The sequence below is a fragment of the Balaenoptera ricei genome, chromosome 1, assembly GCF_028023285.1.
Source record: "Balaenoptera ricei isolate mBalRic1 chromosome 1, mBalRic1.hap2, whole genome shotgun sequence".
NCBI lineage: Eukaryota > Metazoa > Chordata > Mammalia > Artiodactyla > Balaenopteridae > Balaenoptera > Balaenoptera ricei.
This window is the reverse complement of record NC_082639.1, coordinates 6401667-6420355: the sequence shown is the minus strand read 5'-3', so window position 1 is coordinate 6420355 and position 18689 is coordinate 6401667. Positions and strand designations below refer to the sequence as shown.

Sequence of the window (18689 nt, the reverse complement as noted above, 5' to 3'; positions counted from 1 at the left end):
TGGAAGACTACAGCCCAGGTTCTGCCCGCCCCTTCTTTTTTTTTTTTTTTTTTTTTTTTTTTTTTTTAAATTTATTTATTTATGGCTGTGTTGGGTCCTCGTTTCTGTGCGAGGGCTTTCTCTAGTTGTGGCAAGTGGGGGCCACTCTTCATCGCGGTGCGCAGGCCTCTCACTATCGCGTCCATCGCGGCCTCTCTTGTTGCGGAGCACAGGCTCCAGATGCGCAGGCTCAGTAATTGTGGCTCACGGGCTTAGTTTCTCCGCGGCATGTGGGATCTTCCCAGACCAGGGCTCGAACCCGTGTCCCCTGCATTGGCAGGCAGATTCTCAACCACTGCGCCACCAGGGAAGCCCAACCCCGCCCCTTCTTTAACTTCCTTTTCACTCCTGCCCCATCATTAATTTGTGATAGAGTTCTGTAGCTTTTCCGACTATGTCACGTACAAGAACTAATTAACTCCTCCAGAATGAGTAAAATCGCTGCTGCCATCACCATGATCACCAAACAACAGCCAATGTATTGCAAACATGTTAAACTTTGTAGTATTTGGGCTTGATTTTTTAAGAAAGAAATTCAGTGGAATGTTTAATTACATGTAGTAGGGATTACGAGGAATTTGGCAATTTCTTATGGTGCTGCCTATAAACAGCTATTTTCTCTTCTGTTATGGGGGAAATCTTTTGGGCCAAATAGAAAATTTGTGGTTATAGATTTATCTGGTGTAATCATGATTTCTGGAAAGAATACTGGCTTTTAGGAAGGGGTTTATTTTGGGTTTGGGCTGCAGAGTTTTGGGATCCAAGTATAGGGACTTAATCTGTCTGTGAAATTCCATCTTTCTAGCTTACCCTTCAACCTGAATTTTGGGACCCTTTAAATCCTGAATCTGACATTTAGTATTTTTGTCAGGTGTACATCAACATGATTCATGTGGGAAATTATAGGAATGTTTTTTAGTTTGTTATATATGTCCCCATATACTAAGTCCCCCTTTAAATGTGGCTTATCTATGTGTGTGTGACATAAACTTGTTATTCAGTTTAAGAAGACAAGGACAGCAGAGGTTACCTAGTGACCCTGTCTCCTATCTTATGAGGCCAAGAAGTACGAATTTTCCCAGGGCTACCCCTGTACTCAGTTTTGGCCTTGTCACTGCAAATGCAGGAATCCATTGTCTGAAAATTTCATTGTTCATCCATAATGTGTAATCCCCAATAGAAATTGCCTTAATGAGTTTTGACTCCCTAGTTAGCAGTTGAGAGAGAATTTTGTTTTCATGCACCTTTTTGGTCCCACCATTAATAAACAAGACATCATTAAGAAACAGTGATTTTTGAAAATTATTTCTGATCATTGGAGCCTGTGTGTCAGCACATTTTTAGTAACATCATCTTTCTGGGGATTTGGATATAACCAGTTATTTGCACATCTTGGTTGTAAACATTGTAAAAAGTCATCTGCCCTCCCAGAGTTCCACCTTCTTGCTTCACCATCTGATTCCAGATGATTTAAATCCTCTTGCACAGACCCAGATGCTGATGCAATCTCTTGAAAACAGTCTTTTGGATTGAGTGCCACCGGTTTGGAAAATGAGCTTGTAACAACCTTGATTCTAGGGCCTAACGGCAGTAAGCACCTTAATCAAATGGATATGGTTTGTTTGTTTCTTTTATCTATTTTTATCTATTTTATTCATTATGTTAGTTCTGAGTAGACCCCTGTGTAGTTCCAGGTTATGTCCATTTGCAAATGCCAATCAGTACATGATAAGTAGCCACTTGTATCAGTCAGCGTTCTCCAGAGAAACAGACCCAATAGGAGAGATAGATATATGTATATATACTATAGGAATTGTCTCATGAGGTTTTGGAGGTCGGAAGTCCCTTAGTATATGTATAACTTGCTGTCTGCAAGCTGGAGAATCAGGAAGCATGTGATATAATTAAATTCAAGTCGAAGGCCTGAGAACCAGGTGGGCTGCTGGTGTTAAGTCCCAGAGTCTGAAGGCCCAAGAAGAGGAGCTCTGATGGCTGATGGCAGGGAAAAATGGATGTCGAGCTCGAGAAGAGAGAAGGAATTTGCTCTTCCTTCTTCATTTTGTTCCTTTTGGGCCCCCAAGAGATTGGGTCATGCTCGCCCACACTGGGGAGGGCAGATCTCTTTACTCAGTCTACTGAGTCAAAGTTTGACCTCTTCCAGAAACACCCACATGGGCACACCCAGAAATAACGTTTTACCAGCTAGCTGTCTGGGCATCCCTTAGCACAGTCAAGTTGACACATAAAGTTAACCATCACACCACTAAACAAGTTTCTGCGCTGGAAACTCAAGTGTTGTGGCTCCCATAAGGGAGATGTGCTACAGTCATAGTTCTTTCACAGATCAGTTCAGTCACCATTGGGCAGTGGACAAATCTGAGAAAGTTGGAAGAAAAGGGCATTTTAGGACAAAACAAGTGTGGATACTTTGTTTAGTCGATGCCAGTGAGAAATATACTTGCCCTTACTATACCCTCTCAAATAAAAGGAAACAAAATATTTAGTTAATGTCTCAGTATATTAGTGAGATTTGTACATGATAGTGTGATTATTTGTAGGAGATACTCAAAGCCCTTTCTTCTTTGAGAACAAGACTCTGCAGTCAGTGTTGCAGGCTTTCGCCTAACCTCCTGGTACCCGTGTGAGAGCAGAACTCTGAGATGGGTGGACCTTGATGGCCTGAGCCCTGATGGCACTTATGTATTCCTATAACTCTTTGATGGCCTTTTGAGCTGTAATGGCTCTAAAGCTATTTAGATATAAATATATAGATATAGAGAATGTTACATGGTTAGTGTCTTACGTTAGGAGTAGAGTAGTGGTTTGAAATAATATTACAAGATATTTCCTACCTGATTTCATCTTAGTCCTGATGTTCATCCACATAGTTGAGTAATGATGATCTTCTGACGGGTACAGAAAGCTTATCTTTATTTTTATTTTTTTAATTAATTTATCTATCTATCTATCTATCTATCTATCTATCTGTCTATCTATCTATCTATGTATTTATGGCTGCGTTGGGTCTTCATTGCTGCACGCGGGCTTTCTTTAGTTGCGGCGAGCAGGGGCTACTCTTCGTTGCAGTGCGTGAGCTTCTTACTGCAGTGGCTTCTCTTGTTGTGGAGCACGGGCTCTAGGCACGCGAGCTTCAGTAGTTGTGGCTCGCGGGCTCTAGAGCGCAGGCTCAATAGTTGTGGTGCATGGGCTTAGCTGCTCTGCGGCATGTGGGATCTTCCCGGACCAGGGCTTGAGCCCGTGTCCCCTGCATTGGCAGGCAGATTCTTAACCACCACGCCACCAGGGAAGTGCCGAAAGCTTATCTTGAGATTGATTCCCCTGTGCATATGCCTGGAGTTATACTTGGCCTTTGAAGACTAGTAATCTTAGACCCCACTGTCTGTCCCTAGTCCCCTCCCCCAGAGTCAGGAATGGTTGAAGCCACTAAGACTGTGTCCCCAAGGTCTTTTTGAGGGTGATCTTCCCAACAGGCATCAGTCACCCTGTGGGTGGAGGTAGACTCAGCAGGGTTGAAATACCACTTCAGAACAGCTGTGCAGCACACTGGAAGGGTAACTCTTAACCTTATTTTCACCATTTTGTTTCTCCAAAGGGAATCTTCTTAAGTCATACCGTATACAAATGTTAGCTACTTCTATTTCCCAAATTTCTGGAAAAACCTGACTGGCCATTTTGGCTTTATAAAACAAGAATTTTGGTCTGATTTCACCTGACTCTGAATCTAGATCTTCCATTATTTGAAATTTGCACTCCCAAGAACTAAGCAGTTAAGAATTTGAAGGAAGTTCTGTGTTATCTCTAGCAGATTATTTTGACTTTGCAAAATTGTTCATGTGATGATATCACCTTCATATCCTAGTTGGGTTGTCTTTGGCCCTGATCCTTCTGTCACATTTGATAACAGTGGGGGGACTAGAATGACCTGTTTGGAGGGCTTTGGGAGCCCTGATAATCTGGCAAGGCCTGGTAGGTGATTGATGGAGCAAAGAAGGTCCTTCTTCTGTAATGCAGGTTGAGTATACAATTATTGTTGTTCCCATTCTGGTTGGGAATAAAGACTATTGAAAAGGTAATCTCTGCTCTTGTCTACTTGGTCATTAGTGAACTCCCATCCTCACCCCCCACACCCCTGCACTTCTTTTATTTTTTTATATTGTGTAAAAATGTTTCCCCAGAGGAAGATAATTAAGACTGGTCCTAGGAAGGACACAGATTGGCTATTTAAAATCAATGAAAGTACCATATTAATAATCATGAAAGATCTCTGGGAAGGGAAATTTACTTCTCGGCCTTGGATCTTGTATATTTGTACCTGGGGTGGTTGAGGTGTGCGCTCCTGACGGAGTGAACCGCTGTCCCTCAGCAGCAGCCTCCTGTGTTCCTTTCTGGTCTCTGTTGCCTCCCTTTCCCTCTAGTCTGCCTTTCTCAGTTATCTTATTCTCAATGTTTAATTTCAGTTTTGACCTTTTAATTCATTAATTCTCAACCTGTTGCCTGACATGCAAATATCTGCAAATCCTCCCTGTTCTGCTGCTGAACACCTACCATTAAGCTGTCTTTTCTAAACCCAGTTGGTGATGGGATTTGTCCTCTGTTAAACTCTTTATTTCCCTAAATTTACATTCATCCCTTATTTCAAGAAATCTGGGCCAGGGATGTGGACAAATCCATAATTCAACCCAGAATCGGCTCCTCTCCTTTTTTGCACAGGGCCTGTGAAACCTTACTGTAAGCAGATTGGTTTGGTGGTTTTCTCTTAATGCTGGTGCATCCTACCACCTGGAAGCAGTCAAATCAATCTCTCTCTCCTTAAAGAAAAAATGGTGGGAAATATTTACTTCCCAGTGGGCTCTTCTCTGTGTTCGGAAATATACCCCAGGATGCCTTCACATGGGAAGCTTTTCACCACTTCCTTCTTCATTCAGCATTGTGTTTAAAATGTGTCATTTATAACCACTTTGACCTTTATGCAGTTGTCCAATTATATCACTAGTCAATAATGAGGCATATTTGTTAGAAATACTTGATATGCTTCTTGAATTGTTGCGAAAGTGAAGAAATTTCCCTCTAATTTGCTACTGGATTTACTTTTGTATTGCTATTATGAGCATAATTTTGGATCTGAGAAAAGCAAAATTTATAAGCAGCCTCTTGATATAGCCTAACTCCTCTCTTCATCTGTAAAACAGTGATAGCGCTATCCAGCATTTATTGAGAGCCAGTCCACTCTACTTATATTCATTTATTTAATCCTCACGGCCTAATGAGGTATATAGAATATTATTTTTCCTCATTTTATATGTGAGAAAATTGAGGCTTGGAGAGGTAATTGGCCCCAAACCCAGGTGGTTTGGGTTGAATCAGATGATCTCTAAGTTCACGTCTGCCTTTAATTTTCTGTGATTTTGAGCAGAATTCTTAGCCTAGTGACAAGTGTAACGAAGATGAAGATTTCCCATGATGGACGGCTGAGGGAGCGAGTACCGGAGAGGGGGTGCTCTCTGCTCCCGTTTGCTGTTCCTCAGCGCGCAGTAGGCGGCTTCCGTGGAAGATGACGTTTTAATTCCTGAAACTCCTTAGGACGGTAACGTGAGCTAATGCCGTTGTGTGATACAGAGAAAACACGAGGGTGCTCTCCCAGTCCTATTTTATCTACTCAGTTAAGTCTGGGGAAGAAATCTAAACATAAGCATGTAAGATGGAACCAGACCATAGAAATCATCTTGTTCTGTCCCTCACTTGTCAGATGGCTGGGTGACTTCACTAAGGTCACCCGCAGCTAACTAGTGATTGCGGACAGTACCAAAATCCTAGATTACCTGATTTTAGGCTAGTGCCTCTGAAACAACACGGTGCCTCCCTTTATAGACATTTAGTCTTTAACTAAATTCCTGGCCTATTTGGGAAGATTGTGTCCATTAGCGCTACTTACATTCGTTCAGAACTTTTGTTTACATTGAGCCTGCCTACCTTTGCCATGTGTGGAATTCAGAATCTGGAGGCTTTTTTTTTTTTAAACACAATGCCGCCACTCCCTGGTTGTTGGGTAGTATTGCATTAGGAAATCCAGTAGGCTTTCAACTCCCTTTGTAAAGGCTAATAATAGGAATAGTAAATCTAGGTACAAACAAACTAGAGTGGTAATTTTGTGTGGGTGGAATCATTAAGTGTGCCTGGGTCAGAAGATAACTTAGGTATTATACCTCAAAACGTCACCTGAATCACTGGCTTGGTTCTGAAAAATAGACATTGTGTGATTATAGTACCTTTAAAGGTTATTTCTGTTGCCCTTCACATTTGCATACATCTTATGCTTTTTCTGCGGCTATTGAGATGATCACGTGGTCTTCGTCGTTTCTTTTGTTAATGTGGTGTATCACATTTATTGATTTGTGTATGTTGAGCCATCCTTGTGAACTTGGGATGAATCCAGCTCGGTCCTGGTGTATGATCTTTTTTATGTGTTGTTGGATTTGGTTGGCTAATATTTCGTTGAGAATTTCTGCATCTATATGAATCAAAGATATTGGCCTGTAATTTTCTTTTTTCATAGTATCTTTGTCTGGTCATTTGGTGTTCATACATCTTAGATGTGTTACAGAAGTACATGAAAGTATAAATTTTAGAACACTGTTGCTAGGACTGCTAGTAGATCTGAATTCCTTTGTGCTGTATTAAGTAATCCATTACTGTGAGTGTTGAAGCATCCATTAGTAGCTCAGTGACGAGACATCACTATCATCTCCTGAAAGCAACCATATTCTGGAGAAGATATCACTTCTACAATTCTCAGCAAAGTTCTTGAAGTTTTCTGTGAAGCACTGGTTAGAGTCACCTACTAACAGAGAGAAAGCAGTAGTCTTTTGAGTTCCTGCTCAGTTACAGATGCTTTTCCATCTTTTCAGTTTTTTCATGAGTCCTTTTAGGTAGGTTTCGATAATCCTGTTTTACGGAAAAGGGTAGACTCAGAGACTGTTAATAATGTGCTCAGAGTCATGTAACAGGGAGGTGATGGAGTTGGGATTTGAACCATGACCAACTTTGCTGTACTTACCAGCCCAGCCCAGCCCAGCCCAGTAGTGCTTGAATTAGAGTTTAGTCTTACCATTCTGGTTTAGCTTTCCTTAAAAAGGAAACTCTTAGACCATTGGTTTTCAACTGGGAGTGTTTTGTACCCGAAGGGGACATTTGGCAGTATTTGAAGACGTTTTTGGTTGTCACAGTGAGGGAGGAGCGTTGCTGGCAGTTAGTGGTTGAAGGCCAGGGACGCTGCTGCGCATCTGGCAGTGCGCTGGGTGGGCCCCCGCAACAGACTTATCTGGACCACGTGTCAGTAGTGTTTAGGTTGAGCAGCCCTGTATTGGACAGTGTATTTACTTAGCCAGGTTTATCCCTGAGTACTGCCCCTCCCCTGGTGTGTCTCCTCCTTTCCCTGGTGAGTGCTCTCACCCGGGTCTTGCTCTTTAACCATCCTGCCTCAGGAAGATGTGTAGCCCTCTAGCTGCTCTCCCACAGCCTGGGGTTTTGCACCTCAGTGCCTGTGGCTTTGGTCGGCAGTGCAGATAGAAGACCCCATTTGTCCCAGGGAGCTAAAAGCCACTAAAGGCCAAACTCCAGCTAGGATTCAGGTTCCCCTCACCATCATGCAGAATGTTTTCCTGTGCTGCACGCAGATGGACCACATGCATGTGTCTTATATATGTCTTGTACTTTATCTCTGTGTATTTCTCAGGTCTCCTCCTTTGCCTAGAAAAAATTTCATTGAAATATTTCCCATTTTTTCCCAGGTCAGATGTTCCTTCCTCCATAATCCCTTGCCAGAAGTAATTGCTCTGTCTGTAAACTCCTATACTATATATAAAGTGTATTCTTTTTATGCAGCGTACTGATTTGTCCTCTTTTTCCCACCCTCAGTATAAACAGTGTAGAATATAAAAGTGCAAAATTGATAAAAACTAAAAAGTACCCATTTTGTAGGATTATTCTTTGTCTGCAATCTCTTTTATTCAAACCAGTAATGATGCCCTATATTTGACACAGCTAATTACAAAAGTAAGAATCTTAGTGTGTATGGTATTTACTTTGGAATAGCACTTCTTCACATTTGAATTCAGTCAAGACTTTTGGCAATTGCTTTCTTTCTGGTTCTTTGAATGGCTTACGTATTTTAGCAAAAATATTTTTGAGCCTTCCTGGTCTTTTAGTGAAGGCTTTGTGCAACCTCTCATGTAAGCATCAAGCTTCTTACTTCATTAGAGAAGGCTCCTTTGACATACTTTAGGATTTGGCCATCTCCCTTATAAACATGAGGCGTTTCTCGAATTTTAGCTCTCATGCATTTCTGACCCACTGACTTGTGATGAGAAGGTAGACGCTGCTAAGAGGAGTGGTATTGGACTCACCTTGGGGAAGTCCCTTATGGCCCTCAGCTGGGTCGGAAAGTATTTTCTGAGGCCCCGGGAAGCCTTAGTGCACTGCCACATTGAGATGCTTCATGACCAGGTACACAGAGATGGTCCCCTCAAGCCCTAGCCCCATAGCCTTCAAATGGAAAGGCAGTATTTGATCCTTTATTCTTCGAATGAACTAGGAACAAAGTTAACTTTTAGGGATAAGATGGTTGAGTGTCTCACAAACATTTATGGGACCCTGATCATCACAGAACTCTTTATTATTCATAAATATTCATGTCCAAGGTGTTCTCTTCTTGGGAAATTCAGAGATAAATGAGACAGGGTCCCTGCTCCATGGACTCATAGTACCTTCCTCACCACCCATAGTTTGCTTTTAACACCCATAGTGTTAGTTTGCCATAGAGCATAAGTGGCAGTAAAGTAGCAGGAAAAACTCATTGCCCTTAATGGCCTTGACAGTGTGCTGAAACAATTTCTAAATATTTACCAAAACAATTAAAGCTTCAGATAGAAGAAGGATGTATTCATGTAGTGTACTGAGTAGTTAATGCTGAATAAAAAAATATAATATTGAATTAGTTAATCAAACTGGGGAGATTTATAGATTCAAGTTTGGTTTCCTTTGTTTCCTGAAATAAGCAACTTTGAGGGATAGAGTCAGAGAGGTGTTGTGGCTGGGATTTTTCAAAAAATGAAAATTGACCTCATAATTGACTAATGTATTTTTGTGGTCCTGGTAGTAATTGTGTGTCTCCTTCTCTGCCTGTCCACCTGTTTCCAGGGGCTTTTGATCATGGGTATGGTATGCACCTGTGGGCACCCGAAATCCTGTTCCTAATGCTGTTAGATTTTCCTTTTCAGAGTAAGAGGGACCACCTACTCATGAACGTCAAATGGTACTACCGTCAATCTGAAGTTCCAGATTCTGTGTATCAGCATTTGGTTCAGGATCGACATAATGAAAATGGTAAATACGTCCTTCTGGTTTGATTCTTACACTTTCTTAGCTTTGGGCAAAGTTCTTTGTAAAAACATTCATTAAATGGAGATAACCACTATGAAAATTTTTCACTGAAAAAGCTTTTTATCAATAAAGACATTACTGGAATGTTTTTTTGTTTTTTGGTTTTTTTTGCTGAGTTCTTTCACTATTTCTGCCTTAAAAGAGAAACAACCTGATCATGTGCTAGTAGCATCTTTCCCTTGAACTTGGAGTAGTGATAGATCTTCTTTGGAAATAAAAGTAGCTTCATCTTTTTATTCCTTTTTCTCACCTAATGCTGAACTAATGACACTGAAAACCCTATAGAATTGTATTTTGTTTCTTTTTAATAATCTATATTGGTGAACTTCAGGGTTGTGAACTTCAGTTTTCAAAGCAAAGCTTTCCTGAATATTTTGAAATTTAGCTTGAGTATTGACTTTTTAGAACAATAGGAAGGTAGTTCAGAGCATCTTTTATTTTTTTCTTCCTCTGGCATGTAGTTTCTACCCAATAACTTTATTGACATGTGAGATATGTACATAAAGTGTATATTATGTTTGTTCAGATGTCTAATAGCTTCTTTTTATTGATTTTTTTTTTTTTTTTGAGGTGCTAGGCCTCATTCTAGCTGATTCACATTTGTTACCCATTAATTATATGAGTTCGGGGTTGTCACTCCCCACTTCCAGGTCAGGAAATTGAGGCTTAGAGATGCTAAAGGAGTTGCCAAGGCTATTCGTCTTCTGAGTGGAGACCCCGGGGCAGGGATCCAGCTCTCTCTGGCCCGGATGACTGTGCTTGTCTCACTGCTTTTGGTGACAGGTTTTGAGTCAACAAACCAGTAGTCAAAAACAGTCTTCTTTCTTTCTTTTTTTTTTTTTTTTTGTTTTAATGAATAAAATTCACATTAGAAGTCAGGCCTATGAATGCAGTAATGTGAAGACAGTTTGGAAGAATAATGTTCTTTTATATTTTACCAGTTTTTTTCTTTTTTGAAACTATTAAATTTCTGTTATAACAGTTCAATGATGGTTCTTTATTAAAAATAATAACTTGGTTATTCTTTTCAACTTGAAACAGTGTGATTTCACTCCATCCTGGAATATGTAGCAATAAAATACCAGATGCACAGCATCACTGAAAATTTTAGTAGTTTACAAGTTGCTAAAATGTGGTAGTTGTTTTCTTTTTCCTTCTTTTTTTATTTTCTGCTTAATGCATTTCAGCAAACTGTGGAGACTTAATAAAGGGCAAAAACACATCCCACAGGACACTTGCTCCTGTTATTCCTGCTGTATGTTATTCCTCCTCTCTGTTTTGCTGACAGGCTTGGTTATTTGTTGTGCTTTTTATAGTGGGAAGTGAACCTGAAAGAAAAATTTTGTGAAATTTTCCTAATTCTTTTTGGAAATTCAATTATAATATCCTCCTAATTAACTTTTTTTTTTTTTTTTTTTTTTTTGTGACAGACTCTGGAAGAGAACTTGTCATAACAGACCCAGTTATCAAGAACCGAGAGCTCTTCATTTCTGATTACGTTGACACTTACCATGCCGCTGCCCTTAGGTAAGCGCCAGAGATGTGTGGTCCTTCTGTGAAGGAGAAGTCATAGGCCACTGTAGGTAGAGAGTCTAAGCTGCCTAGATCTCGTCTGATAATTGTAATATCAATCACACTACCCCTGTGGTCTCAGCAAGGTGACACTCCGGTGTTAGCTTTGTGGATTGTTGAGGTCTCAGAGGTTGCCTCTGTCTTCACTAATCTGCGTGAGAGGGAAAAACCACTTTTTTCTTTTTCTTTCTTTTTTCTTTTTTTGTTTTACACCCTCTCTAGAGTTTTGTATTTTATTTCCTTGAAAATTTGTTGCTAAAGTATTTAGGGTGGGGTGTTATACAGATTATTTCCTGAAGATTCAGTCACTGCCAAGATAGATTTAAAAAAATGGATGAAACAAATATGGCAGCATGTAATTGTAAGAGAATCTAGGCAGAGTTCATAGGAATTTTCATTGCCTTGTATACTTTTTAAACTTCTGTGTGTATGAAGAGTTTACTACTAAAAAGCTTGGGAGTAGGGAAAACATGTAGAAGATTTTATTCTGAGGTAACATTGCCGCTAGCCTTAATGTCTTAGGTAATGATGCCAAAAAGTGACCGTGAGCCTCTGCTTCACACCCTCTGGTAGTTTCTGTCCCTTTCAAGAAAAAGATACCTATTTACTCTGGTATATTTTGTTTATGAGGGAAAGACTTGGGGCTTCTTAGGTGGTAAAGGAAGTAAGGACAAGTGATTTTATTATACCTTTTTCCCCACTGGAAATAACAAAATGGTGAAAGAACCACTTTCTCTGTTAAATAACATGGTTTAAAAAAAAGTCATAGTGGGACTTCCCTGGTGGCGCAGTGGTTAAGAACCCGCCTGCCAATGCAGGGGACACTGGTTCGATCCCTGGTCCCGGAAGATCCCACATGCCATGCAGCAACTAAGCCCGTGCACGCACCACAACTACTGAGCCTGCTCTCTAGAACCCGCGAGCCATAACTACTGAGCCCGTGTGCCACAACTACTGAAGCCCTCATGCCTTAGAGCCCTGCTCCGCAACAAGAGAAGCCACCACAATGAGAAGCCCGTGCACTGCAAGGAAGAGTAGCCCCCGCTCGCCGCAACTAGAGAAAGCCTGTGTGCAGCAACGTAGACCCAGCGCAGCGGGGAAAGAAAAAAAAAAAAGTCATAGGGATTTGCTGGCTTTTGGCTTAACTACAATGAGATACAATAATTTCTCTATTGTATTGCTCAGATGGTATTCAGTAAAACCATCTGGAGGCTCTTGTGCAAAGCTACATAGCTAAAGCCAGTTATTTGACGGCAAATTATTAGCAACTTTTAATATAGGGCAGGTTTTGGCAAACTTTTTGGGTCAGATAATTGTTCATGGTCTCTGTTGCAACTATTCAGCTCAGCCATTGTAGTACAAAAGCCACAAGCAACATGTAAATAAATGAGGTGGCAGTGTGCCAATAGAACTTTACTTGAGGACACTGAAATTTGAATTTCATTTAATTTCCACACGTCAGGAGATATGACTCTTCTTTTGATTTATTTTTTAGCCATTTAAAAATGGAAAAACCATTCTTAGTTCTCAGGCTGTACAAGAGCAGGTGGTGGGCCAGATTTGGCTTGCAGACTGTAGTCTGCCAAGCCCCGCTGTAAGGGAAGGCGTGTATGTGGTTAGATTTGGCTTCTTACAGGACTTTAGATACATTTAGAGAATTCCTGTAGTGTTTTATAAACTTCTTCCAAAATTCCCACAAGCTTTTCATGTCTTCTTGGTGGTGGCTTTCCAATCTTAAACTTGCATGCTCAACAAAGCAAGTTAATGGAAGATTGGATAGATTGATGGAACCATTAAATTGTTAGCTAAGACAATTGACTTGATCCTGGGATTATTTCTTATCCGCTTTGCATGCTCCCCCGCCCCCCATCTTATTTCATTGATTGAGGTGAATGATTTTTAAGCAATTCAGAGTTGAAGTTAAGTAAATATGTGAGATATGTAACTCTGGTCATTCAACAGATTTTGATATATTTGCTTAAAGTGAATGTATTTGAATACTGATCAGAGACTGTTTAGGTTTGTAGAGTCATTTTATACTATTTTAGCATTTTTAGAACGGGTTGTCCCAGATAATTCTAGCTGGACCTGGATGAATTTACTTTCGCTAGGTTTACAGTCAGGTGTCTTCTGTAATTGGACAGGTCAGTGTCTCTTCACTGACCACCAAAGAGCTGGAGTGCTAAAACGGTGATTCCTTATCTTCTTTTCGCTGTGTATGTGACCAGAACCCTTATTGATTAGTCTTTTTCTCCTGTGGTATTTTCTTTAAAGTGGTCATACAGTGATTTTATAAAGCTGTCATCTTAAATTTGACTGTGTCAGCTTCAAATAGAGCATCTCTTGTGTGACTTGACAGTTGGGTTTTTTTCAAAGACACCAGATGAATGTGACCACATGGTTACTGGTGATCTGGCCTAGTAGCTGCTCAGTAATCCTTATGGGTGTGTTGACATTTGCTTGCATCTGGGGCTCATCTGGGGGGTTCTTGCTGTTGCTTAGTAATCTCGCCTGGTCTCAGAGTGCTCACTGTAAGGTCATCTCTGATAAAAGCAGAGTTGAATAGCAGTGCCCCCAGGAATCTCTATTTATTCATTTCCTCTTCACTAAAGCTAGATTACTTTAATTTTAAAGTATGAGGGTGGGGGTTAGGCTTTCATTTTTCTTCCCACTTTTTCCTTCACCATTTATCCAAGAAAGGATTTTTTTCTTTCTCCACAGATACAAAGTCGTACTGCCAAAAATAAATTTAGTTGTGAAAGAGGACAAATAAAATAGTCCGTAGGCACATGAAAGAGGATCAAATGAATGTACTGAAAAAAACATGGAGGACAAAAAAGAAAGGAAAAGACAGATAGTGTTAGTGCTTGGCACCATTCTTCTCAAAGATCAAAGTGCTCAGTGGTGTGGATTCTTTCGGCTCACAGCACTCCGAGGGGCTCTTGCCATTCCATTCACTCAGGAGGAAACCGATGTATAACTTTCTCTTTCAAGCTGGTGCTAGGGTTGGGCTATAAAGGAAGAGAGAGCTTTGTCCTTTAGCCATCATGAATCAGAAGGAAAACAGAACTCCTCGGCAGCCTCTCTGTGTAAATTGAGGTTGTAGCATTTCCCTACCCAAACCAAATTTATTCCTTGAAGAGATGGTGGAATCTTCACGGTTGTACATATCTGTGTTCAGGGTCCAGCATTACTTACTGCTGTGCTGCTGTTTTTGAATTCTTGCTTTGGCTGTCCCTCATTCCTGCCTTTCAAGCTAAGCTTCTACAACTGTTTATTTTCTTTTCTTCGTTACGTTTATCAGTAACCATATAGTAATACTGTGTTAGTATCTTGAGTGGAGTATTTTTGAGTTCTCCTTGTTCCCAGGTTAAGTATTTTTGGCTGACACTGGTATAAAAGAAAAAGCTCCAGATTGAAATTGGAAGACTTCAGTTTGAATCCTGGCTTTACCACATAGTTTTGTGAACAAGGTCAAGTTTGTTAACCTTTGTGCCACCTTTTTAACAAATTTATTTAAAGTCACATGATTAAGTGACAGAACCCAGAACTGGTTTTATGTCCCGTAAGGTACAGAGCATGAAAAAGCCTCTTGCAGAGGGAGTATCTCACACTCAGTAGTGTGAGTAGTGCTCATGAATCTGAATTGGTTTCTTAAAAGCATAAAAGGAAGAAAAGGAAAAGTGAAATTAAATGTAATTCTGTATTAAGTTATTGGTGGTACAGTCACTTGGCATCCATTTATTTTATTTCTCTGTGGCCTCTAGGATGGATTGCTTGGATACTCAGAGGGCTTTAGGCCTGGGGAGAAGTGTTCAGCTCAGGGAGCCATTTGTAGACGCTCTGAGAATGAGCAACGGAGTGTGTAGCTTGCAATTTGTTTGCTGTGATAGTATTCTTACCCTAAGGATAACACCTTATTGATGATCAAAGGATCAAGAGCGATTGCTTTGTGATTGGACTCTGAACATGTGACCTGGACAACATTTTCAGGTTTACTGTGCAGTTGTAACAGTGAATTCTCAAGTATTGACTGTGGAGGGCAGACAGGAGAGATCCTAACTCTTTCATCGGCTTGAGGGCTATTTTCCAGCCTTCTGATTATCTGCTTCCTATTGGAAAAAAAAAATATCCAAGGTAGGTCAGGTTACAAGGTATCATTTTACCTAGGAATTCATATTAATAGGAGTATGTTCTAGAGTGAATTTTCTGGAAGCCCAGGGCCAAGAAATCCTAAACTAGGTCTTCAGGGCTTCTAATTGCCCTTTTTCCATCCCAAATCAATTTATCTCCTTCCTTTGTTACGGGCAGCTAACGTCACATATGTGTAGTGATTGAAACAGATTAATTACGTCTTGGTACAATTCCCCAACCATTCCTTAGAACTTACAAAGTTCCTTTAGTTTCTGCAAGTTCCCTAAGGGGTTTCCTGAAGTCTCAGAGCTCTTAGTTTTGCAGCTTAAGATTCATTTCCTGGCTTTAGTCTGCAGTTCTTTTTATATGTGAAATAACTATGACCTACGGCATTTTTATTGTTTTGTCTATACATGCTTAGTACTTCATTAGACACCATAACTTGTCAGTCCCTTATTTCTTTATTCATTCATCATTTAACACATTATTGAGCTGCTCGTCATAGGGGAAGGGCCGTGTAGGTGCTGGGAACACCTAACTGAGTAACACGCTCTCTCTGCCCTTGAATACGTCATAGTCTTTTAAAAATTCTTTTGTTCGGAGCTACTTTTGGACACATAGAAAAGTTGTAAGTACTGAGCTTCCATGTATCCGTCTCCCAGTCTTCATTTGTGTGAGCATCTTATGTAACTTCGGTACAGTTGTCAGGAACAAGAAATAGCATTAGAACAATACCATTGAACTAAAGACCCTATTTGAATTTCACGGATGCCTTACTTTGTTAACAGCTGCTGGAAGCAAAAGACCATAGCCTGGGTGGCTTATAAACAACAGAAATTTCTTTCTCAGAGTCTGGAGGCCAGAAGTGCGAGATCAGGGTGCCAGAGTTCTGGTGAGGGCCCCCTTCTGGTGTGCAGACTGCTGGCTTCTCCCTGTGTCCTCACGTGGCCCAGAGCAGAACCATGAGATTCATTGTACCCCTCCCCTTTTCTTTACTGGTAACTTCTTTCTTCAACAGTGAAAAACTCAGTTCTTATTGTTTAAAATATATTTTCATTTGCCTATTTTTATCCAATTCTACGGTACACATAACTTAGTTTCAGAATTCGTAACCCATGTGCCTGTGAGAAGTACGTTTACTGACTACATTTTTGTCTTTAGTCTTATGTATAGTATACAGGCAAGAACCTGTTTTCTAAAGTTGCTCAGGTCAGTTCTGTTTTTCGTAGCTCCTTAGGTGTGGTTGTGTTATTCATTTGTAATATAGCTGGGTTCGTTTGTTAGACTTTGCATTCTATTTTTGGTTCCTCTTGGTTGATGTGGACTGTCTGTTTATTTTCTGGGTAAGGGAGGGTTTGTGAACTATTGCTGTGGCTCTCAGGGTCAGAGCTATAAGAAGAGAACAGTCTTCAGCCCCCCTACCTGCTATAGATGACTGATCCTTTTACTTCTTAATTTATCCTTCTTGCATTTCCTTTTCACAAATGAGCAAATACATGTCTATTTTCTTATAACTTCTTCTTTCTTATGTGAGGGGTAGCATACTATAGATAGTCTTTTGTGCTTTGCTTTTTTCACTTAGCGGTATGTTCTGGAAATTGCTCCATGTCAACTCATAGAGCTCATTCTCCTTCACAGCTGTATAGTACTCTGTTTTGTGGATGTACTGTGGTTTATTCCCCTGCTGTCTTGTGTATATGCATGTAGGTTGTTTCCAAGATGTTTCAATTGTAAATGATGCTGAAATCAATATCCTTGTGCATATGTATTTCCTTATTGTTGGATGTGTATCTTCAGGGTGGATTTATAGGAAAGGGGTTGCTGAATTGAAAAGTTTATGTGATTTCTCTTCTGAACGCATATACCAATTTGCATTTCCTCCAACAATGTCTGAGACTTTCTGTTTCCCTAGCAGAATGTTTTATTTTTTTTTTAATTTTGTCCATCTGATTGGTAGATGAGAAATAGTATCTCAGTGTTGTTTTACTTTATTTTGCTAACAGTGAGTGAGTTTGAGCATATTTTTGTCTATATTTTTGTGAATTGTCTGTTCATGTCTTTTCTGTTGGGTTGTTGTCTTTTTGTCTCTCACTTTTTAAAAGTTCTTCATATGCCTGTTGCAAGTATTCCCTCAGGACTTTGAGTCATAGTTAGAAAGCCTTGCCCTATACCACTTTTTAAAGATAAATTCTACCCAGCTGCCCCAGTACCATTTACTGTCTTTACCTCAGTGGTTTGAGATGCCACCTTTGTCTTATATTATTTTCCATATGTATTCTGGACTTGATATTCTGTTTCCTATTGTCTATATATGTGCTAGCACTACACTCTTAATTACAGAGGCTTTATAGTATGTTTTAATGTCTGATAGGGCTAGCTCCCCCCCTTTCTAGTTATTTGATTTTTCCATATGAATATTAGTAGAACTTGTTTTATTCCATAAAATAGCTAGCTGGTGTTTGTATTAGGATTGCCTTGAATGTATAGATCAAGTTTGGAGAAATGCCATGTTGAGTTTTCCTATCCAAGAATAGGGGGTGTTTTCCCATTTGTTTGTATTTACTTTTGTGTCTTTGAGGAGTGTTTAAGAATTTTCCTCAAACATTTAAGAAAATTAAATGTAAAAAGTGGAGAGGCAGAGGGGCTTCAGTGGAAGTAATGTTGTATATTGTTATACTTAGAGCAATCGCTAGAAAACTGTGTGGAGTGATAACACTCAGAACACTATAAATAAATCAAGAAGAAATCCTAAAAAAATGTTCAGATAACCCACAGGAGGGCAAGAGAAACAGAAGAACTAGAAATAGGAAAGAAACTTAAAAAAGAAAAGATACTCTGCCTGTTATTAATCAAATGGCTTACAATAGACACGATGCTGACTCTGTCTCAAAATCTTTTTTCCCCTTATTTCCGGGTAAGAGTGACAGTAATAGCTGTAAACAAACATGCTACTGTAAGCAGTCTTTGTGAGCTTGTGTACCTCTTCACGAGTTTCTGTGAGGTTTGCATATGTCTGGGAATGTACGAAGACTCACTCAATTATGGATACAGTTTAAGGGAATGAATTTCTGGGCCACAGTTTCCATTTGTATTTCTCTGCTTGCCTGAGGAGGTTCTCTCCTCTTTTTCATCCCCTTCAGATGGCCTTCTCCCACCAGGCACAGGACTCTCTAGATGGTGCAGTGCCCAGGGCGTAACTGGGGGGCGTCACAACAAAGCACTACTTGAACAAGTCTTTTCCAGGAAGCCCTTGTTACTGCTGAATAAAAGGACCCTAAGACATGGTGCTTCCCTGTCTTTAGTCTTATTTCTAATAACAGTGAAGATATGGGGAATGCAGAACCTGAGGAAGCTGGGAAAGCAGCTGTTTCAGCAAGGTGGGCGTGATGGCAGTTTTCTCTTAACAGTCTCTCTGCCTCCATTTCACAAACACTGTCAAATAATATACTGTTTTGAGCAAGAGCATGGTGAAAAGAGAGCCCTGG

The 18689-nt window shown here is 40.2% G+C and overlaps 1 protein-coding gene across 5 annotated transcripts in view; it reads left to right on the top strand.

Annotated features, from left to right (window-relative positions):
• The window catches only part of RERE (arginine-glutamic acid dipeptide repeats), a 423843-nt gene that overhangs the window by 239832 nt on the left and 165322 nt on the right, over nt 1-18689 (top strand). For 4 of the 5 annotated variants that reach the window (XM_059911901.1, XM_059911983.1, XM_059912037.1 and 1 more), the window contains 2 exons: nt 9336-9441; nt 10929-11025. The exons of the other annotated variant lie outside the window; for it this stretch is intronic. In XM_059911901.1, the coding sequence (XP_059767884.1) occupies nt 9336-9441; nt 10929-11025 (203 nt within the window). The remainder of the gene's footprint in view (nt 1-9335; nt 9442-10928; nt 11026-18689) is intronic. 5 annotated transcript variants of the gene reach the window in all.